We start from the raw sequence: 24,832 nt of genomic DNA, 5'->3' as shown, positions 1-24,832 counted from the left end.
GGGTGAGAAGACAGAATGGTCTCCAGACCTATAGAATCCTTTAGGTATAGGAGAGGGCAGCCTCAAAACAATTGTGGCTTTCAGTAAGGAAACAGACAACTGCCAATCTGTGGCACTGAAGGGAAAATGCTAGGGGGATAAATAACCCAATTTCAGTCTCCTCCCAACTTCCCATGTTCTACCAGTTGTCCACAGCCAAAGGGCAAGAGAACCTCTGAGGCAGTCAATACAGATCAACCTCTTTGGAAACGTATAATGTGCAGAAGAGTAGAGGATAGATCTGTAGGTAGAATCAGAGAATATCCATCACAATCAACCCCACTTAATCCTATTTTTATGCCATACTTGGGAGTTGTGAAGTATGCCTGTCCATAAGTTGAAAGGAAAGCTATAGAAACAAGGTTTGAGGATGAAAAGAAGTCTTGACTTAATTTTCATTGAACATGTGAAAGATTAATTGTAAATACTTACCTTTTTCCATTTTCACAAATGACAAAAAAGAAGAGTAGAAAAGACAAATTTCAGTAGGTAAGATGTAATTTAAATGTCAATGAAAATTAAATGTTCTTATAAAGTTAAAACCCTAGGACAGGATACTGAAGAATGTGGCATACTATGAGACATGATTAATTTTTATTTTGGATAAATTGAGGTAAAATGTAAATAGAATGAAATGTATAGATCATAAGTACACAATTTGGTGAGTTTTGAAAAATATATCATCTGTATAACCAACACTCCTATCAAGATGTGGAACACTTCCATCACCCCAGAAAGTTCCCATCTCTCCCATTCTGGTCAGTCCCCAGCTCCAGCCCCAGGCAAACACTGGTCTGATTTCTGTCACCCTATTGCCTGACTTTTAGCTTCATATAAATGCAGTCATACAGTAAGTACACTGCTAGGTCTGAATTCTTTGACTTGGAATTATGTTTTCAGATTTATACATGTTAGCAGATTCTTTTATATTGCCAAACGGTACCCCATCATATAACTATACCACAAATTGCCTTTTTATGATTGATATGTATTCAAGATATAAATGCTGTATCATACATATATATGATATATGAAATTTTCACTTTCATCCGTGGAAGTCCTTTTCACTTTCATAACAATATCTTTTGATGAGTAGAATTTTTAAACTATTATGAAGTCAATTACCAATTGTTTTTCTTTTAAATTTAGTGCATTTTGCATCCTTTCTATCTATAAACTTTGCTTTTCCCAAGATCACCTATTGTTTTTGAAGAAACTTTATTCTTTTCACTTGTTTTACCTTTGACTTTGATTCATCTAGAATCATTTTTTGTGAATGGTTTGGGATAAGGGTCAAGGTTCATTTTTTCCCACCTTTTAACAAAATTGATTCATCACCAGCTATTGAAAAGACTATCCTATCACCTACTGAATTGCCCTGCCACCTTTATTAAATGTCAGTTAACAATATATATGTAGGTCTATTTCTAGACACTTCATTCTGTTCCATTGATATATTGATACTTATGCCAGTACCACCATATTGATATTGTAGCTTTATCCATGGCAATCTACTTTGATAGTCAATCTTTCTTTTATCAGTATTTGTGTAGTGCATATATATTTTTCCATCATTTTACTTTTAACCTATGTTTTATATTTAATTTGTTTTATTTTGGGAGATATACAGCATATCATTGGGATTTGCTTTTTTTTAACTTCTGGAATACATGTTCAGAATGTGCAGGTTTGTTACATAGGTATCTGTGTGCCATGGTGGTTTGCTGGGCCTATCAACCAGTCACCTAGGTTTTAAGCTCCACATGCATTAGCTGTTTGTCCTGATGCTCTCCCTCGCCTCGCCCTGGCCCTGACAGGCCTCGGTATGTGTTGTTCCTCTCCCTGTGTCCATGTGTTCTCATTGTTCAGCTCCCATTTATGAATGAGAACATGTGGTGTTTGGTTTTCTGTTCCTGTGTTAGTTTGCTGAAGATGATGGCGTTTAGCTTCATCCATGTCCCTGCAAATGACATAATCTCATTCCTTTTTGTGGCTGCATAATATTCCATGGTGTATTTGTACCACATTTTATTTATCTAGTCTATCACTGATAGACAGTTGGGTTGGTTCCATATCTTTGCCATTGTGAATAGTGCTGCAATAAACATACATGTGCATGTATCTTCATACTAGAATGATTTCTATTCCTTTGGGTATATACCCAGTAATGGGATTGCTGGGTCAGATGGTATTTCTGGTTCTAGATCTTTGAGGAATCGCCACACTTTCTTCCACAGTGGTTGAACTAATTTATATTTCCACCAACAATGTAAAAGTGTTTCTATTCTCCACAGCCTCACCAGTATCTGTTGTTTCTTGACTTTTTAATAATCACCATTCTGACTGGTGTGAGATGGTATCTCATTGTGGTTTTGATTTTGTATTTCTCTAATGACCAGTGATGATGAGCTTTTCTTCATATGTTTTTTGGCCACATAAATGTCTGTTAATATCCTTTGCTCACTTTTTGATGGTTTTTTTTTCCTTGTAAACTTGTTTACGTTCTTGTAAATTCTGGATATTAGACCTTTGTCAGATGGGTAAATTGCAAAAATTTTCTCCCATTCTGTAGGTTGCCTGTTTGCTCTTATGACAGTTTCCTTGCTATGCAGATGCTTTTTAGTTTAATTAGATCCCATTTGTCAATTTTAGCTTGTGTCGCAATTGCTTTTGGTGATTCCATTATAAAATCTTTGTCCATGCCTATGTTCTTAATGGTGTTGCCTAGGTTTTCTTCTAGAGTTTTTATGGTTGGATTTGCTTTTTATATAAACTGAAAATCTGTCCTTTAATTATTATGTTTAATATATAATTATTGTTGTTGGATTAATAGCTACCATCTTACTAGCTTTGTTTTATTCCATATGTTATTTTTTTTTTAATTCTTTGTCTGCCTTCATTGACATTAATTTGACTGTATTTTATTCTTCCATTTTATCTCCACTATTGGCTTATCATGTATACCTGTTTTTAAACTTTTGCCCTAGGTTTTTTTGTGTGTGTATACACCTTTAATTTAGAAGACTATCTTCAAATTATGTTATACCACTTCACATACAGTGTGAGCACCTTACAAAAGTATATCCTCAATTCCTTTTTCCTTTCCTTTGTGCTATGGTTTTCAAATGTTTTACTTTTTCATGTGCTATAGAAACTCAATGAAGGAGGAGACAAGATGGCTGACTAGACAGTCAGGAAGCACCACTCCCACTGAGAGAGACCAAAATATCAAGTATATCAACATGCTTTGAACGGATCCTCAGAGAGAAAACACTGAGGGTTGATAGAGAGGTGGTGCAGACACCAAGGCTGAAGAGGAAGCTAGGAACCCTGCATGGGTTGCTGAATGCCAGGGCTAGTTCCCACCCTTGAATGGTCCTAGGGAAGAGGCAAGTGAAGGGATGGTGGGGCAGCCTGCTTTCGCTGCAGATCACCGGGATCCTAGCTACAAGAGATTGCATGACCCCCACAGATATTTGAACTGGCAGGGGAATCTGCCTGGAGAGTAGGCAAAGACAGAGCTTTTGCCTACGTGGAGTCCAGGGGATTTTGCACATGGGGCACTGAAGCAGAACACAGCCATAGGTGCCCATCTCCTAAGGCTCCCTATGTTCCTCTGAGTCACTGTAACCCCAGCTGACTACAGGGTCAAGAGAGAGCAGGGCTGACTATCCTATCCTGTGGGGCTGGGGCATGTCTGTTCTTTAGGCCCTTCTGCCCGCTAGCCCTTCCCAAGGCCCCTGCCTGGCTGCTCCTGCAGGAGCATGTGCACAGCACAACCTCCTCTGCCTAACCTTGGTGCTTTGCTGGTGGCCCCATCTGAATACTTCCCAGTGGCCTAGGAGCACTTCACATCCCCCAGCACAGCCAGTGCTCAACCCCAAGGGGCCAGATGGAAGCACAGGCCAGTCACAACGTCCCAGGGCTTTGGCATACAGCTTGTGAGTGCTGAGTGTAGATCTGAGGCCAGCACTTGAGTGGGAGGAGCCCCCATTCTGAGAACACTGAGAGAGTTGAGACATGCAAGCTCATGGGCCAGCAAAGGAGCAGGGCACACCTCCCTCCACAGGACCGTGTGGGACGGGTGTGGGAGCCCCACAACCTGGAACATCTAACAACAAAAAAACACAGAAGTGGCACTAGTGATTGGAGGGGACTCCTGCAAGGCCCAGAGCAGGCCTGGAGATGGGGGTCATCTCTCCACCTGCCCATTATAGAGTGCTGCTGCAGGTGTGCTGAAATCCAAAAGAGCTCTTTAGCTAAGAGCCTCTCTGCTGGCCATTACTCTTAAGCGCCATCTACTGGTTTGTAGCACAAATTACAATACCAAAAATACTCTGCCAATATACATTCATTGCCTGTAAAACCCAGGGCAAGAATCTATCCACAAATAATACCCTATACAGAGCTTTGGCCCTCTGAAAACACCCAGAAATGAAGCCAATTGACTATACTCAACTTAAACCACAGTTAAAAGAACACCAGCCTTCTCAGATGAGAAAGAATCAGCACAAGAACTCAGGTAATTCAAAAAGTCTGAGTGTCCCTTTACCTCCAAATGAGCACACTAGCTCTCCAGCAATGGTTCTTAACCAGATTGAAATGATTGAAATGAGAGATATAGGATTCAGAATCTGGATGACAAGGAAGCTCATCAAGATTCAGGAGAAAGTTGAAACCCAATCTAGGAATCCAGTAAAATGATCCAAGAGCTGAAAGATGTAATAGCCATTTTAAGGAAAAAAACAAACTGAACTGCTGGAATTGAAAAATTCACTACAATAATTACATAATACAGTTAGAATCATTAACAGCAGACTAGACCAAGCTGAAGAAAACTCTCAGAGCTTGAAGACCAGTTCTTTGAATAAACTCATACAAAAATAAAGAAGAAAGAATTTTTTTAATGAACAAAACCTTTGAGAAATATGGGATTATGTAAAGATTCCAAATCTATGACCCATTGATATTCCTGAGAGAGAAGAAGAGAGAGTAAGCAATTTGGAAAATGTATTTTAGGATATAGTTCACAAAAATTTCCCAATCTCACTAAGGAGATTAACATGCAAATTCAAGAAATACAGAAAAGCCCTGCAAGATATTATACAAGATGACCATCCTCATGGAACATAGTCAGCAGAATCACCAAAGTCAACATGAAAGAAAAAATCTTAAAGGCAGTTAGAGGCAAGGGTGAAGTCACTTACAAAGGGAACCCCATCCAGCTAGCAGGAAACCTTTCAGCAGAAACCTTACAAGCCAGAAGAGGGCCTATTTTCAGCATCCCTAAATAAAGAATTCTAATCAAGAATTTCATATCCCATCAAACTAAGCTTCCATAAGTGAAGGAGAAATAAAATCCTTCTCAAACAAGTAAGTGCTAAGGGAATTTGTTATCACTAGACCAGCCTTAGAAGATGATATGGAAATAAAATAATGATACCTGCTACCACAAAAACATGCTTAACCATATAGCCCACTGTAAAGCAACTACACAATCAAATCTACAGAGCAAACAGCTAATAACACGATGACAGGATTAAAATCTCACATATCAATACTAACACTGAATGTAAATGGTCTGAACACTCCACTTAAAAGGCACAGAGTGGCAAACTACATAAAAAGACAAGACCCAACTGTTGGCTGTCTTCAACAAACCCATCTCATATGTAATAACATCCACAGGCTCAAAGTAAAGGGATGGAGAAATATCTACCAGACAAACAGAAAACAAAAAGGGCCAGGAATCACAATTCTTATATCAGATGAAACAGACTTTCAATCAACAATAATCAAGAAAAAGAAGGGCATTACATAAACAGTTCAATTAAACAAGAAGTCTTAACTATCCTAAATATATACAAACCCAACATTGGAGCATCCTGTTTCATAAAAGTTCTTCCTGACCTATAAAAAGACTTAGTCACACAATAACAGTAAGAGACTTTAACACCCCACTGACAGTGTTAAGATAATTGAGACAGAAAGCTAACAAAGAAATTCTAGACTTAAACTGGACACTTGACTAATTGGACCTAATAGAACACCCAGCAACCACAGAATATATATTCTTCTCCTTTGTACATGAAACATATTCTAAGATCAATCACATGCTTTGTCATAAAGCAAGACCCAATAAATTCAAAAACATTGAAATCACCCCAAGCGCATTCTCACATCAAAGCGCAAAAAAATAGAAATAAATACCATTATTTTATTTTATTTTATTTTATTTTATTTTATTTTAGGGAGATGGAGGCTTGCTCTTTTGCCCAGGCTGGAGTGTAGTGGCACGATCTTGGCTCACTACAACTTCCACCCCCTAGGTTCGAGCCATTCTCCTGCCTCAGCCTCCCAAGTAGCTGAGATTACAGGCATGTGCTACCACACCTAGCTAATTTTTCTATTTTTAGTAGAGACACCATGTTGGCCAGGGTGGTCTCGAACTCCTGACCTCAAGTGATCCACCTACCTCAGCCTCCCAAAGTGCTGGGATTACCATGCCCAGCCAGTCTCTTTTATAACTAGGAAATATTTCTTTTTATCTCTGGCATTATATCATGTCTTTATGATGTTTTAGAGTAATATAGTCAATACCAGTTTTCTTATGTTTACTGTTTACTTAGAATAACTCCCCCTTTTATTTTCAATCTTTTTATGAAACTATATTTAAATTGTTTCTTATAGTGTATAGTAATACCTTACTTTAAAAATCTAATCTGACAATCTCTGCCTTTTAATTAGAGTGGTTTGACAATTTGCATTTCATGTACTTGCACCTATGTTTGGGTTTGGGTCTATCTTATTAATTGGCCCATCTCATTTTTATTCCTCAGTTACTCCTCTTTTTGAAGGTCAATCAAACACCTTTTATTATTTCATTTTAATTAAAATATTTTCTTAGGTATACCTCATGTTTTGTTTGATTGATATAGAAGTTACAATATACAATTTCTTGAAGTCTATTTTATTTTAATTTTTATTTGATTTTTTTGGAGAGAGTCTCGCTCTGTCACCCAGGCTGGAGTGCAGTGGCATGATCTCAGCTCACTGCCACCTCTACCTCCCATGTTCAAGTGATTCTCCCACCTCAACCTCCTGAGAAGCTGGGACTAGAGGTGCGCACCACCATGTTCAGCTAATTTTTTGTATTTTAGTAGTGATGGGGTTTTACTGTGTTGCCAAGTCTGGTCTCAAACTTCTGAGCTCAGGCAGTCCGCCCACCTTGGCCTTCCAAAGTGCTAGGATTACAGGCGTGAGCCACCGTGTCTGGCCTCTTACGGTCTATTTAAAATTAATATTATACCTTTTTTTGTTTGTTTTAAATGGGTCAGTTGCCTTTAAAGAAATTAAGAGGAGAAAAAATAGTATTTTATATTTATTTGTATATTTACCATTTCTTCTCCTCTTTATTCCTTCCTGTAGATCTGAATTTCCATCTGGCATCATTGTTTTTTTATCCCAAAGAACGTCTTTAGCATTTCGTTTCAGTTTTAAGTTGGCTGGCAGTGAATTATTCAAATTTCATTTGTCTAATCCTGTATTTTTTCCACCACTCTTTGAAGGGCATTCTCACTGAATACAGAATTCTGAGTTGGCTTTTTTTTCTTTAAAGATATTTTCCCATTGTCTTGTAGCCTCTGTTGTCAGCCATAGAATGTAGTTAAACAAGAATATATTGTACTCAGGAGATGGACACCCTAAACACCTGGACTTGATCACTACACATTCCATGTTACACACATATAACAAAATTTCACATGAACCCTATATATTTGCACAAGTTTTTAAAAAGAATTCAGCCGTAATTTATACAGCCATGCCTCAGAGATGCAGGTTTAGTTCCAGACCACTGCAATAAAGTGAACCTCTCAATAAAGTCAGTCACACAAATTTTTTGGTGGTGTCCAAGTGGATATGAAAGTCTATTAGGTGTGAAATAGCATCATGTCTAAAAAAGACAATATCTATGCCCTAATTAGAAATACTTTATTGCTAAAAAATTCAAACGATCATCTAAGCCTTCAGCAATTCATGTTCATTTTGCTTGGTGGAGGATTTTGTCTCAGTGTTAATGGCTGCTGACTGATCAGGGTGGTGGTTGCTGAAGGTAGGGTGGCTTTGACAATTTCTTAAAATTAGACAGCAGTTAAGTTTGTGACATAATTGACTCTTCATGAAAGATTTCTCTGTAGCATGTGATGCTGTTTGATAGCATTTTACCTACAGTAAAACTTTTCAAAATTGGAGTGAGTCCTATTAAATCCTTAGTTTTTAACTAATTTTATGGAATGTACTAAATGCCTTGTTGTCATTTCCACAATCTTCACAGCATCTTTAGCAGTAATAAATTTTGTGTTAAGGAACGACTTTGTTCATCCATAAGAAGCAACTCCTCATCCATTCAAGTTTTATTATGGGATGGAAGCAATTCAGTCACATCTTCAGGCTCCACTTCTAATTCTAGTTGCTATTTCCACATCTGCAGTTACTTCCTCCAATGAAGTTGTGTAGCCCTCAAAGTTATCCATAAGGAATGAAATCAACTTCTCCTAAACTCCTGTTAATATTGGTATTTTTGCCTCCTCCCATGAATCACTAATGTTCTGAATGGCATCTAGAATGGAAAATGCTTTCCAGAAGGTTTTCAATTTACTTTGCCTAGATCCATCAGAGGAATAGTAATTCTCTAGGCCAGCTATAGCCTTACAAAATCTATTTCTTAAATAATAATACTTGAAAGTCGAAATTACTTCCTGATCCATGGGCTGCAGAACGGTTGTTGTGTTAACAGGCATGAAAACAAGGTTTGTCTCCTGTACATCTCCATCAGAGCTCTTGGGTGACTAGCTGCATTGTCAACAAGCTGTAATATTTTAAAAGGAATCTTTTTTCTGAGCAGTCAGTCTCAATAATGGGCTTAAAATATTTGGTAAACCATGCTGTAAACAGATGTGGTGTCATCTAGATTTTGTTGTTTTGTTTATAGAGCACAGGCAGAATAGATTTAGCATAATTCTTAAGGGCCCTAGGATTTTCAGAATGGTAAATGATCTTTGGCTTCCACTTAAAGTCACCAGCCGCATTCACCCCTAAGAGGACAGTCAGTCTGTCTTTGAAGCTCTGAAGCAGGGTATTGACTTCTCTTCTCTAGCTAGGAAAGTCCTAGATGTCATCTTCTTCCAACAGAAGGCTGTTTGTCTACATTGAAAGCTGTTGTTTAGTGTAGCTACCTTCATCAGTTATGTTAGCTAGAGCTGGATAACTTGCTGAAGTTTCTGCGTCATCGCTTGCTGTTTAACCTTGTACTTTCATGTTATTAATATGGCTTCTTTACTTAAACCTCATGAAGCAACCTCTGCTAGCTTCAAACTTTTCTTCTGCAGCTTCCTTACCTGTCTCTGCCCTCATAGAATTGAAGAGAATTAGGGCCTTCCTCTGGATTAGGCTTTGGCTTAAAGGAATGTTATGGCTGGTTTGACCCAGACCAGGAAGCTTTTTCCATATCAGCAATAAGACTGTTTTTTTGTTGTTTTGTTTTGTTTTTTTTAATCATCTGTGTGTTCGCTGGAGTAGCACTTTTAGTCTCCTCCAAGAATATTTTTTAGCCGGGCGCGGTGGCTCAAGCCTGTAATCCCAGCACTTTGGGTGGCCGAGGCGGGCGGATCACGAGGTCAGGAGATCGAGACCATCCTAGCTAACCCGGTGAAACCCTGTCTCTACTAAAAAATACAAAAAACTAGCTGGGCAAGGTGCAGGCGCCTGTAGTCCCAGCTACTCAGGAGGCTGAGGCAGGAGAATGGTGTAAACCTGGGAGGCGGAGCTTGCAGTGAGCTGAGATCCGGCCACTGCACTCCAGCCTGGGCGACAGAGCGAGACTCCGTCTCAAAAAAAAAAAAAAAAAGAATATTTTTCTTTGCATTCACAACCTGGTTAACTGACACAAAAGGCCTAGCTTTTGGCCTATCTTAGCTTTTGACATGCCTTCCTCACTAAGCTTAATCATTTTTGGCTTTCGATTTAAAGATAAGAGATGTGTGACTCTCCACCTGAACACATGGAGGCCACTGTAGGATTATTAATTGGCCTAATTTCAATATTGTTATGTCTCAGGGAATAGGAAGGCCCAAGGAAAGGGAGAGAGATGGGGGAATGGGTGGTGGTGGAGTAGTCAGAACACACAGCACTTAAGGTCACCATTTTATATGGGTACAGTTCATGGTGGCCCAAAACAATTACAACAGTAACATCAAAGATCACCCATAACAGATATCATAATAATGAAAAAGTTTTCAATGTTGTGAGATTACCAAAATATGACACAGAGACACAAAGTGAGCACATGTTAGAAAAATGGTGCTGATAGACTTGCTCAACACAAACCTTTAATTTGTTTAAAAACAACAAAAAAAAACAAAAAAAACATAGTATCTGTGAAGCACAATAAAGCAAAGCACAATTACCCAAGGTATGCCTATATCATTGTTTCCTATACAGATATTCTTCAATTTACATTAGGGTTACCTCTCAATAAACCAATTTTAAGCTGAAAATATCATAAATCAAAGGTGTATTTTCAACTTGTGATATTTTCAGCTCATGATGGATTTATTTGGGTATAACTTCATTGTAAGTCAAGGAGGGTATTGAATATGTATCACTTTTACACCATTGTAAAGCTGGAAAATCATAAGTCCCATCATAAGTAGGAGACCATCTGTATGTAATGTGTCTTTTTCTCTCTGGCTGTCTTCAGCAATTTGACTATGGTGTGCCTAGATTTGGTTATCTTAATATTTATCCTGCTTGGAGTTTGCTGAACTTCTTGGATCCATAGCTTAGTAGGGGTTTTGCACCAAAATTTGAGAAAATTTCAGCCATTATTTCTTCACATAGTTTTTCCATACCACTCTTTCATGTTTTTTAGAATTCCAATTATACGTATGTTGGATTCTAGATACGTCCCCACATGTCACTGGATATTTGTCCACTTTTTTCCCTCTCTGTCTTTCAGTTTGGACAATTTGTATTTGTTTTCAAGTTCACTGATTATTTCTTTTGCAAGCTTTAACTCTTTTTTTCTTTTTAAAATTTTCAATTATAAATTGGCAAATTATAGTTGTATATATTTATGGCATACAAAATGTTATGATTTATGAATATAGTATGGAATAATTATATCTTCACATTACATACAGATGGTCTCCTACTGGTTTGACTTATGATTTTCCAGCTTTACAATGTTGTAAAAGTGATACATATTCAATACCCTCCTTGACTTACAATGAAGTTATGCCCAAATAAATCCATCATGAGCTGAAAATATCACAAGTTGAAAATGCACCTTTGATTTATGATATTTTCAGCTTAAAATTGGTTTATTGAGAGGTAACCCTAATGTAAATTGAAGAATATCTGTATAGGAAACAATGATGATACAGGCATACCTTGGGTGATTGTGCTTTGCTTTATTGTGCTTCACAGATACTGTGTTTTTTGGGGTTTTTGTTTGTTTGTTTTTTAAACAAATTAAAGGTTTGTGTTGAGCAAGTCTATCAGCACCATTTTTCCAACATGTGCTCACTTTGTGTCTCTGTGTCATTTGGTAAATCCTACAGTTATTGTAGTTTTATTTCTAGAATTTTCATTTGGTTCTTTTTAGTTTTTTTCTTTTTTGAGATTTCTTATCTATTTTCCCATGATCTCTTATATTTTCATTTTTGTCTTTGAATATATATTCAAAGTCCTTCTCTGTTAATTCCAACATGTGCATTATCTTGGAGTCTGCTGAATTTTATATGCATTCATGGATCACATTTTCCTGCTTCTCTGAATGCCTTATGTTTTTATCATATGTAGAACATTGTAAAAGATATGTTTTAGGGAGTCTGTATTATATTCTTTTATTTATTATTTATTTATTTATTCATTTTGAGATGGAGTCTTGCTCTGTCACCTGGGCTGGAGTACAGTGGCACATTCTCAGCTCACTGCAACCTCCACCTCCTGGGTTCGAGCAATTCTCTTGCCTCAGCGTCTTGAGTAGCTGGGACTACAGGCATGCACCACTACACCGGCTAATTTTTGTATTTTTAGTAGAGATGGGTTTTCACTATGTTGGCCAGGTTGGTCTCAAACTCTTGACCTCAGGTGATCCACCCTCCTTAGCCTCCCAAAATGCTAAGATTACAGGTATGAACCACTGCATCCGTCCTGTATTATGTTCTTTTAAACATTATGTTGAATTTTGTTCTTTCTGGCAATTAAATTGCTGGGAGATCATTTTGCTTCTTTCAGGCTTGCTTTGATTTTGTATAGGGGCAGGTCTGTTTTCATTTTATCCCCAGTGCTACGTCGTGACCTTTACTCTTGAATATGGTACTTATGCCTAAGATACAGCCTTTCTGGAGTCACTGTTGAATGCCTAAGGTATTCCATAAAATCTTTCCACTCTGGATTAGTTGGAATTCTAATATATCCCAGAAGTGTATGTCCTCTGGCATCTCAGCCCACAGTAGTGCTCTCTTGCGTCTTTCTTAGTCTCATCTTTTGACTGGTAGCCAATCCCTCATCCAAGGACTGGGAAACCACTGTGTAGACTGTTGAGGTTCTCTATGTAGCTTTCTTTTCCCTGGTGTCCTGACCCACAAATTTCAGCAGCCCCAAGCAACAATCTTCCCTCTTCAGCTCAAGACTGTCATACTGTTCTAAAATGCCACCTCCCTGGGCTGTAGTCCAGCAAGTATCTCTATGCAGCAAGCCAGGGCTCAACACAGGCTCACATCATGTCTTGATCTTTCAAATATCCTACATAGTTGTTCTATTTGTTGTCCAAATGCATGAAAACAGCTCATATCCTTTATCCAGTTTTATAGTCATTTACGGTGAAAGGGCAAGTTCAGAACCAATTACTTCATCATGACTAGAAACAGAGTGAATTTTTTTTTTTTTTTTTTTTGAGACCAAGTCTCACTCTGTCGCCCAGGGTCAAGTGTAGTGATGCGATCTCTGCTCACTGCAACCTCTGCCTACCAGGTTCAAGCGATTCTCCTGCCTCAGCCTCCTGGGTAGCTGGGACTACAGGCACATGCCACCACACCTGGCTAATTTTTTTTTTTTTTTTTTTTTGTATTTTTAGTAGAGACAGCATTTCACCATGTTGCCCAGGGTGATCTTGAACTCCTGAGCTCAGGCAATTTGCCTGCCTTGGCTTCCCAAAATGTTAGGATTACAGACATGACCCACTGCACCTGGCCAAATGAGTATTTTTAATGTAATGTAAGAAATATACAAATTTATTTTAGGCATTGTTTTTTCTAGTCTAAATACTCTTAGACTCTGTTGTTTCAACATGTCTATATAAATTAGTGTCCAGTTACTTGAAAATTTACAATCCTTATACTTGTACTATTGCTCCAAACTCTGTGCAGAATAACCTTCTTACTTTAGGTGTGCCTTGACATCTTTATGATCTTCTTCTCTCATCAGCTTACAAAGAGCCCTGTTTTGTGTATTCCCGAGTTGGGGGTAACCGAACACCTTTGAAGCAACCTGTGGATTACCGTGACAATACTTTGATGTTTGAAGCAAGGTTTGAGAGTGGTAATCTACAGAAGGTAGTCAAAGTGTAGGTTCTAATTATTTTTATTTAAGGAGCTAGACCATCAACTATTTACCATTTTCTGTATCAAGTACATTAAAGTTCTTAGTATCTATTATGAAACTGTAATTCCTTGAAGTATAGATACTATTAATAATTAGAAATTATTGTGGAGGAGGGGAGTATAAAAGATTCTGAGTTCAAATAATTTGGAGAACTATGAGGTGTAAAGTTAAGAAGGCTTCTGTACTGTACATTTTCAGTATAGTAATATAAATTGTCACACACACAGTGCTTCTCAAACTTTGTATTGAAATAGTTCTTGGGATGAGTGTTCCATAGAATATCCCAAGGGCATTATTTTATTTAAAAATATTATGGAAATCTTTAAACATACACTTAAGTACAGAAAATAGTACAATTCTGCATTCACTGCCACATACCTATCACCTAGACTCGACAGCTATCAAGGTTTTGCAACATTTATTTTACCTATTCCTAGGTGATTATTTACAACTGTACACATACACATTACATGCTAAGTGCAGAGTGCTGATAGAATAGAAAGTTACTTGATAGAGAAAAATAGTCACGACTAACCAGGTAATATTGTTATGTATATAAATAACATTCCAGTGAAATTATTATTTTTGCCTTTATTTAAGCATCTCCAATGACTAAGTAGAGGGATGTAAATAGTTATCAAATGCAGTTCTTGTTCTCAAATAGTTCAAATTATGTAATCTATGTGATCATATTAATTTATCTGTGTTTAAATCTCTCAGTGATAGTTATTTTATATCCCTAGTTTTAGACTGTAATAGATACATATGTCTGAAGTGAAAAAAGAAATGTTGGACTTTGCTTCAGTTTTGGTAACTCTTTAATCATTTCTTATATAGAAAATATAATTAGGTTGAAATATATAAACTTTTATCAAACACCTGTGTTTTTATGTGCTCTCTTGAATTACCAAGGAATACAAAGGATTTAGAATTAACATAGAAGCAGTTTCTCATCCAATAAAAGGGAAAATTTCAAAACTTTTATCTTTTACATTGTTTCCTAACAAAGCTTTCTGTGAATGAGTAAAAATAAAATAATTTTCCTTATTTAACTCAAAATTTTACATTCGTTTTTTATAAAATGTCATTTTTACATTCTTACGTGCTTTTTTCCCTTTCTTTCTTGTGTATTAGGGCAGAATATGAATACCAACTGACTGTACGCCCTGACCTCTTCACAAATAAACACACCCAGTGGTACTATTTCCAAGTCACTAATATGCGAGCAGGAATAGTCTACAGATTCACTATTGTCAACTTCACCAAACCTGCTAGTCTTTACAGTCGGGGTATGCGCCCACTGTTCTATTCTGAAAAAGAGGCCAAGGCTCATCATATTGGCTGGCAGAGAATAGGAGACCAAATCAAGTATTACAGGAACAACCCAGGCCAAGATGGGCGCCATTATTTCTCTCTTACATGGACATTTCAATTTCCACACAACAAAGATACCTGCTACTTTGCTCATTGCTATCCATACACTTACACCAACCTGCAAGAATACCTTTCTGGCATCAATAATGATCCAGTACGGTCAAAGTTTTGTAAAATACGTGTTTTGTGCCACACGCTTGCTAGGAACATGGTGTATATTTTAACAATCACTACCCCCTTGAAGAACTCTGACTCAAGAAAGCGGAAGGCTGTGATTCTGACTGCAAGGGTCCATCCAGGGGAAACCAACAGCTCTTGGATCATGAAAGGCTTCCTAGATTATATTTTAGGAAACTCAAGTGATGCACAGTTGCTTCGGGACACTTTTGTCTTCAAGGTGGTACCCATGCTGAATCCAGATGGTGTGATTGTGGGAAATTATCGCTGTTCCTTAGCTGGACGGGATTTAAACCGTAATTATACGTCTCTCCTGAAGGAATCTTTTCCTTCTGTATGGTATACCCGGAACATGGTTCATAGGTAAAATAAGCCTCAAATTACCTCTCTGCTTATTTAGTAAACTTAGTAGTAAGAATTTTGCTCCCACAATCTCATTCGTTTTACTGTAACTTCTCAAGATAGTCTAACTACTATATAACTACTTTATTTTTTCCCCGTTATTCACAACTGTAATTCTATACCCTTCTGGCATTATGCCACTGGATTCACTAACCTCCCCTTAAATAATGAAACAGATTCTAGAATGTTTTGATGACTCGATGAAACTAATCAGCTTTCATATCCCAAATTTGGCTTCTTGCTAAAGATAATGGTAGCACTGATGTTTAAAATAATTTTATATTTTTTATAAATATATATATATTATATACATGAAATATATACATATAAAGGGAGCTGATGATATGTCTAATAGAATATCTATAACGTCTGCTTAATGCTGTCTGAGATTAAGGGTCTCTGGTCTGAGACATGATGGATTACAGGTCACTGCCCTTTGGCGTCTCTCTTTGGAAACTCTTTTAAATATCAGTTAGTCTCTGATTGTCTTGTAAGAAGGTTAAGGCAGGCCGGGCGCGGTGGCTCAAGCCTGTAATCCCAGCACTTTGGGAGGTCGAGACGGGTGGATCACGAGGTCAGGAGATCGAGACCATCCTGGCTAACACAGTGAAACCCCGTCTCTACTAAAAATACAAAAAAAACTTAGCCGGGCGAGGTGGCAGGCGCCTGTAGTCCCAGCTACTCGGGAGGCTGAGGCAGGAGAATGGCGTGAACCCGGGAGGCGGAGCTTGCAGTGAGCTGAGATCCGGCCACTGCACTCCAGCCTGGGTGACAGAGCGAGACTCCGTCTCAAAAAAAAAAAAAAAAAAAAAAGAAGGTTAAGGCAGAAGTCTATTCAGCAAGTTTCTAAAAGACTTCGAAGAAAGAGAAATATCTTAATCCAGTTAATCGTACGCAGGTAAGTAGGATAAGAAGTCAGTCACATATGTGTGGAAAGGTGAGCAGCTATAAATATATATAAGATTAAGTATATTTAAAGCATATTAGAATAAGACAGAGTAGATTTTTATGTAAAATACTTAGTATAAGTAGAATATCTTTTTACCCATAAAGATACCTATGGATAAAATCTTATACTAAGTATTTCTGTTTACCTATGGGTAAAAAGAAAATCCAAACTGTTTCTAAAGTTATTTAAATTAATGTAAGATGAGAGACCCTAATATCCTGTTTCACTTCAGAAGTAATACCATCTCTTTGGAAATTAATTTGTTAGAAGTAGAGTTCCTTTTGACTTTCTTATAAGAAAATGAAAGACTGAAGAATTTGTGGCTTAAAAATGTGCAGCATGTTTCATATTTAAGAACTTAACTTTATATTCATGCCTTATAATCTAGTTAGTTTTCTAAAAACTTGTAACTATCATTTAGTGGCTTTATATCAATCTTCTGTTATTGATGAGAACTTATTAGGCAGCAAATGAGAAAAGGGTAATAAATTAACACATAATACATTTTAGTTTGTAATTTCACTATAGTTTAAAGCAGTATGGTTTCTAATAGAAGCAAAATGCTTTGAATGTTTATATTTTAGGTTTTAATATTTTTGTTATAAATGTACTGTATTTAATAATATTATAAATACTATTGCTAACATTTTGATGTTTATCCTTCCAGATACAGCAAATAGTATATGTAATTTTGATTAGTTAAGTAATAATCCTACCACTTTAACACCATACTTTCTTACTTTTGAAAGCCTCTTCTATTAATATTAGTCATTTTATCAATCAGTTTGAGGGACTTATTTTTTGTTTTGTTATTTTTATATTGAGTGTTAAATTATATAGACCAAAGGTTGTGCTCTTCAGGAATGTGTAATATATTTTTTCAGATATTTGTTAGAAATTTATCAGAAAAAGTCAATTCAAACTTTGGTACCATTTTTCTCAAGATAATAACTTAATCACCACACTACTCAAGGGTTAAATATTAATTGGCTTCAGCACCAAGTCATCAAGCACTCAATTTTTAACAAATATTTAGGTGCTTATTATGTGCATAGCACTGTTCTAGATGATTTGAAGCATTCCCCATTCTTAACAAGCTTGAATATGAAAAATATAAAAACTTTTCTAGACAAGGGCCAAGCAAACAGTACCAATATCTTTAAGTGGTACCGAAGTTCAAAAAGAGAAAGCTCTGTGGCCTTGACAAATTGAAAGGAAGTGAGACATGAGGTCAGTACTGAAAGATGGCAGGTAGTATTTACATTTACAAAGATAAAGAAGGTATTACAGTCAGAAAGAAAATATGTGAAATAAAGCAGAGAGATCTTGTTGAAGAAAGTCTTGGGAGTAAGGTAAATTTTGTCCTTATAATGGAAAGCTACTGCATTCAGACTTTTTTTTTTTTTTTTTTTTTAGACGGAGTCTCACTCTGTTGCCCAGGCTGGAGTGCAGTAAGGCTGTCTCAGCTCACTGCAACCTCCACCTCCTGGGTTCAAGCAATTCTCCTGCCTCAGCCTGTAGAGTAGCTGGGATTACAGGCATGTGCCGCCACACTCAGCTAATTTTTGTATTTTTAGTAGAAAGGGGGTTTCGCCACATTGGCCAGGCAGGTCTCGAACCCCTGACCTCAGGCAATTCGCCTGCATTGGTCTCCAAAAGCATCAGGATTACAGGCATGAGCAACTGCACTTGGCCTGCATTCAGATCTTTATATAGTTAATAAATTATTGTAGATTTTAAAAATTGTATATTAATAATATGTGATATAGATAAGAGAAAGCTAGGATATAAGAAATTGTATTTATTTGGATATTACACGTATAAATCCATAGTTGTACCAATAGAAGAAAAATGCAGAGATAAAAGTTAGTAACTTGTCTTTCTTCCTGGCAGACTGATGGAGAAACGAGAGGTTATTTTATACTGTGATCTTCATGGCCATAGTAGGAAAGAGAACATCTTCATGTATGGCTGTGATGGTAGTGACAGATCTAAGACATTATACTTACAGCAACGAATCTTCCCACTTATGCTAAGCAAAAATTGTCCAGATAAAGTAAGCACCTTTTAAGGTATTAACTCTTCCTTTACCAAATGTTGCCCATGTCAGATAGCAGAATGGTCCACATGGATAATACTGTTCCAAACTGCTTTTGTTATTTAGTTAGTTTGACCAGTTTACACAACTGACAATAAGAAAGCAACTACATAGAACTACTTAGTGAGCAATAATTTGAAAATATGGGGGAAAAAGGCAAAAATGCCCCAAACCTACCACCATAATACCACTGCTCTTTTACCTTTTGAAAGCTTCCTCTATTAGTCATCTTTATCAGTCAATTTTAGGGTCTTGTTTATTGTTTTAATAGTCATTGAGTGCCTAAATTATACAGATTAAACATTGTATTCTTAAGAAATGTGTAACAGTTTCTTCAAAGTATTTATTAGAATTTTGCCAGGAAAAAACTTAATCCAATAATCAATATTTTAAAACTATATAGAAATTAGAATGAGAAAAGAATAAAGTATATTGTTATTTTCACAAACTATGGAAATATTGGAGACTGATTTACCAACATGTGAAAATTATATTTTAATCATTCTTTAGGGAAAAGATCCAAGAAAATTCCTGCAGACTTTCCCTTAAGTTCCCAACCAACCAATTCAATTATAAAGGACTTACTGAGAAGAACTAATTGTCTTTTGGGGATAATTGGGCCCCAAAGACATATAAAGGACAGGATAATCTGATAAAAATAGCTATTTAAAGAAAGAACAGGCTTGTTCCCCAAAGAGGATTCATTTCGTCAGAAAGAATGACGGGAAAACCCAGCCCCATAGCTGAAGCTATTCCTATGTAAATGTATACTGTCAATACTCTTAGGTATAGTTCATTACTCCTATAAAATAATTCTGTGTTACTAAGATATTTTAATGTTTGTCTATTGACATTCTCCTTAGGGTTTTAGATCTCTAACCTGTTGTGCCTTAGATGAAATGGACCAATTTCTTGAACAACTCAAACCACCATTCTGCAGTTTAAACAGGTCTTCCACATCATCTAAAGGTTGCTTAAAACATAGAGGCCTTTATTTCTAGGTTTTCTGTTAAATGTTTCTTATGAAAATATTTTTGGGCCGGGCACGGTGGCTCACGCCTGTAATCCCAGCACTTTGGGAGGCTGAGGCAGGCAGAACACGAGGTCAGGAGATCGAGACCATCCTGGCTAACATGGTGAAACCTCGTCTCTACTAAAAATACAAAAAATTAGCTGGGCTTCATGGCGGGCACCTGTAGTCCCAGCTACTCAGGAGGCTGAGGCAGGAGAATGGTGTGAACCCAGGAGGCGGAGTTTGCAGTGAGCCAAGATGGCGCCGCTGCACTCCAGCCTGGGCTACAGAGCGAGGCTGTCTCAAAAAAAAAAAAAAAAAAAAAGAATCTTTTTGTGCAAATCCACAATTATAGTTGGAGATTTTAAATACTTACATTAATCTGGAACTGGTAGATAGACACTAGGCAAGGATCAACCCACTGGATTTGACATTTATAATACACTCTGTTAAACAGCAGAATACACATTATATTCAAATGCACATGGAACAGCACCAACGTAAATCGCATTCTGGTTTAAAACAACTACTAACAAATTTAAAATAATTAATATCATACAAGTATGTTTTTAAGCATAATGGAATTAGAATAAATCAATAAAAGAGGAAAATCTACAAACATGTAGATATTAAACCACATTTCTAAATAATCCTTAGGCCCAAGAGGAACTCTTAAGGAACATTAGAATATAGTTTGACCTGAAAGAAAATGAAAATATGTAACATGAAATTTTGTGAAATTCAGCTAAATAGTAGCACTTAGAAGAAAATGTACAGCAAGACATGCTTATATTAGAAACGAATAGGCTGGGTACAGTGGCTCATGCCTGTAATCCCAGCACTTTGAGAGGCCAAGGTGGGCAGATCACTTGAGGTCAGGGGTTCAAGACCAACTTGGCCAACATGGTAAAACCTCATCTCTACTAAAAATACAAAAATTAGCCAAGCATGGTGGTGTGCACCTGTAATCCCAGCTACTTGGGAGGCTGAGGCAGGAGAACTGTTTGAGCCCAGGAGGCAGAGGTTGTCGTGAGCCAAGGTCGTATCACTGCACTCCAGCCTGGGCAACAGAGTGAGACTCCACCTCAAAAAAGAAAAAAGAAAAGAACAAAGACCTTGAATTAGTAAACTAAGTTTCCACATTAAGAATAGAAAAAGAAAAATAAAATAAACCAAGCAGAAGGAAGCAGATAATAAAGATGAGCAGGTCAATGAAATTGGAAAATGAGAAACAATGGAAAAAATCAATTAAGCAACATTTGTGCTTGGAAAAGATTGGTAAAACTGATAAAACTTTACCAAGATTGATGAGAAAGTAGGAGGAAGAGACAGAGGAGGAAGGGGAGGCAATGATGGCACAACTTAACAATATCAAGAATGAAAGAGAGGTATCACTACAGACTCTGCAGGCATTAAAAGGACAATAAGGGGAAATTCAATTCTGTGCACATAAATTTAACAACTTAGATGAAATGAACCCATTCCTTGAAGACTACAAACTACCAAAACGCACCCAAGGTGAAATAATCTGAATAGTCCTGAAAAGCATTCCAAAAAGAAACTCCAGAAAACAAATATCCAGATCCAGTTGGATTCACTGAAGCATTCTACCAAAGATGTAAAGGCAGTCTTTCCCAGGATTACCATACCAACACAAGACAAAGATAGTACAGGAAAAGAAAACTACAGACTAATATCCCTCATGAACATAGATGCAAAAATCCTCACCAAAATATTAGCATATTAAATCCAGCAATATATAAAAAGACTAATATACCATGACCAGATGGGGTTTATCCCAAAATATAAGGCTGGCTTCATATTTGAAAATTAATCACTGTAATCCACTATGTTAACAGTTGAAAGAAGAAAAACTGTGTGATCTCATCAATTGATACAAAAAGGTTTTTAACACAATTCAGCATCTAGTTATGAAAAAAAAAAAAAAAAAAAAAAACTTTCAGCAAATAAGGAATTAAAGTGTACTTCCTTAACCTGATAAAGGACATCTACAAAAAACTCTGCAGCTAACAACATAGTTGATGAAAGACTGAATGTTTTCTGCCCAAGGTCAGGAAGAAGACAAGAAAGTCCACTCTTCCTCAATTCATGCGGCGTTGTACTGGAGGTACTAACCAGTTCAAAAAGGCAAAAGAAAGGAGAAGGCAGACAGATTGGAAAGAAGTAATGATGGTGGCACAATTATCTACACAGAAAATCCAAAGTGATCCACACACACACACACACACACACACCACACCCACACCCACCCACCCAGCCACCCACACACACACACAAAACTAGAACTAGGCCGGGCGCGGTGGCTCAAGCCTGTAATCCCAGCACTTTGGGAGGCCGAGACGGGCGGATCACGAGGTCAGGAGATCAAGACCATCCTGGCTAACACGGTGAAACCCCGTCTCTACTAAAAAAGCCCGGCGAGGTGGCAGGCGCCTGTAGTCCCAGCTACTCGGGAGGCTGAGGCTGGAGAATGGCATAAACTTGGGCGGCGGAGCTTGCAGTGAGCTGAGATCCGGCCACTGCACTCCAGCTTGGGCGACAGAGCGAGACTCCGTCTCAAAAAAAAAAAAAAAAAACTAGAACTAACAAGGGAGTTTAAGCAAGGTCATAAGATACAAAATCAACCCACAAAAAACAATTGCATTTCTGTATACTCACAATGAAAACATTGGAAACCAAAGTTAAAAACAATACCATTTTTATCATAGCTTCAAAATAAATATTTAGTTATAAATCTAACAAAATGTATAGATTCTATACGCTGAAACCTTAAAAATGCTGATGAAATAAATCAAAGGCCCAAAGAAATGGAGACATGTGTTGTATTATGGATTGGAAGACTAAACATAGTAAGATATCAACTCCCCAAGTTGATCTGTAGATTTAACAGAGTTCCAGACAAAAATCACAGCATAATTGTTTATAGATATAAACAGGCTGATTCTAAGATGGATAAGGAAATACAAAGGAACTAGAATAGGCAAAACACTTTTAAAAAATGAAGTTGAAGGAATCACACTATCAAATTTTACGACAGTATAAAACTACAGTAATAAAAATAGTATGTTAATAGGAACTGTGTAAACACCAAGAGCAGTGGTACAGAATAGCAAATCTAGTAATAGACCCATATACATACAGCCTTTTGACAAAGGTACACAGGAAATCTAATGGAGAAAGAAACCTTTCAATAAATAAGTGTTGAAACAATTGAACATCCATATAAAAAACAAAAAACTTTCACCTAACCCTCAAACCTTAAATGTAAAACTGTAAAATCTTTAGAAGAAAACATAGAAGAAAATTTTTATGACATGGAATTAGACAAACCTTCCTTAGAAAATACCAAAAGCATTATCCATTGGATTGTAATGAATTGATAAGTTGCTCTCTGAAAGATCCTGTTAAGCAAATACAAAGATAAGCTCCAGATAGGAGAAATTATTTTCAATCACATATCTCACAAAGAACTTTTATCCAGAATCACTCAGTAGTAATAAAACAACCAACCAAATAATCTTAAATACACACATTTCCAAAAATGATATGTGAAGGCAAATAAGCCCATGAAAAGGTGTTTGACATCAGTAGCCCTCAGGGAACTGCAAAGTAACTGAGGAGATACAGTTACATACCTGTTAGTATTGCTAAAATAAAAATACTGACAATCCCAAGTTCTAATAAGAATTTGGAATAACTGGATCTCTCATACTGTACATTTTTGTTGGAGATGCAAAATGGTATATCACTTTGAAAAGTAGTTTGTCAATTTCTTATAAAGAAAATTGTACACTTATATCATCCAGCAATCCCATTCCTAGATATTTACCCTAGAGAAATGAAAATGTACATTCATATATAAACCTGTACACACATTTATAACAACTCTATCATAATTGCCAAAAGCTGGAAACAACCCAAAATGTCCTTTAACTGGTAAATGGATATACATTTTAGTACACCCATACAATGGAATAGTACTTGGCAATAAAACGGAAGGAATATTCATACATGCAACAACTTGGATAAATCTCAAAAGTATTAGGCTAAATGAAAGAAGCTAGTCTCAAAAGATTACATTCTATATGATTCCATTTATACAGCAGTCTTGAAAAAGCAAATCTATAGTGACAGCAAATCAATGGTGGCCAGGGGTTAGAGGTGGCAGGAGGGTGTTAACCTATTAGGGTAATAGAACTGTTCTGTATCTTGAGTGTGATGGTGGTTACAGGAATCTATATATGTGTTACAATTCATAAAATGAGGCTGAGCACAGTGGCCCATACCTGTAATCCCAGCACTTTGGAAGACCAAGGCAGGAGGACCGCATGAGGCCAGGAATTTGAGACCAGCCTGGGCAACATAGCAAGACCCCATTTCTGTGAAAAAAATACAAAACTAGCTACATGTGGTGGTAAGTGCTTGTGGTCTCAGCTGTTTAGGAGACTGAGATAGGAGGAGAGCTTTGAGCCCAGGAGTTTGAGGCTACAGTGAGCTATGATAGCACCACTGCACTCCAGCCTGGGTGACAGAGAGAGACCCTGTCTCGAAAACCAAAACAAAAAGATGTATAGAATGAAACACAAAAAGTCAATTTTATTGTATGTTACTGAAAAAATAAAATTGCACCTCACAACTTTCTTTGTAGACAATCTTTCAGGACATAATTTCAAATGATCTTTCATATGAAGATAAAGAATCTTTATTTTTGAACATCTCCAACACTAATCTTCATTCCTAACATGAATGAAGATTGAATCCCTTCCTATAACTTTTTTAAAAGGATAAAATTTTATCCTAACAGCATCAAGAATTAGTCAACTTTTGGAAGCAACCTAAGTTTCCATTAGCAGATGAATGGATAAAGAAAATGTGGTACATATACAGAATGGGTACTATTCAGGCATAAAAAAGAATGAGATTCTGTCGTTTGCAACAACATGGATGGAACTGGAGATCACTGTGTTAAGTGAAATAAGCTAGAGACAGAAAGACAAACTTTGCATGTTCTCACTTATTTGTGGGAGCTGAAAATTAAAACAATTGAACTTGTAGAGACAAAGAGTAGAAGGATGGTTACTATAAGCTAGGA

At 37.0% G+C, this 24,832-nt stretch overlaps 1 protein-coding gene across 26 annotated transcripts in view; it reads left to right on the top strand.

The window, feature by feature from the left end:
* Positions 1-24,832, top strand: part of LOC105471336 (AGBL carboxypeptidase 3) — a 149,652-nt gene that overhangs the window by 32,308 nt on the left and 92,512 nt on the right. For 18 of the 26 annotated variants that reach the window (XM_071094450.1, XM_071094455.1, XM_071094445.1 and 15 more), the window contains 3 exons: positions 13,531-13,669; positions 14,842-15,621; positions 18,503-18,665. The exons of 2 other annotated variants lie outside the window; for them this stretch is intronic. In XM_071094450.1, coding sequence (XP_070950551.1) covers positions 13,531-13,669; positions 14,842-15,621; positions 18,503-18,665 — 1,082 coding nt within the window. Of the gene's footprint in view, positions 1-13,530; positions 13,670-14,841; positions 15,622-18,502; positions 18,682-24,832 lie in introns of those variants that run through there. 6 more of the 26 variants (XM_071094462.1, XM_071094453.1, XR_011621943.1 and 3 more) reach the window with 6 other exon arrangements.

Source organism: Macaca nemestrina, chromosome 4 (genome assembly GCF_043159975.1).
Source record: "Macaca nemestrina isolate mMacNem1 chromosome 4, mMacNem.hap1, whole genome shotgun sequence".
NCBI classification, from domain to species: domain Eukaryota; kingdom Metazoa; phylum Chordata; class Mammalia; order Primates; family Cercopithecidae; genus Macaca; species Macaca nemestrina.
This window is presented reverse-complemented; position numbering and strand designations above follow the sequence as displayed.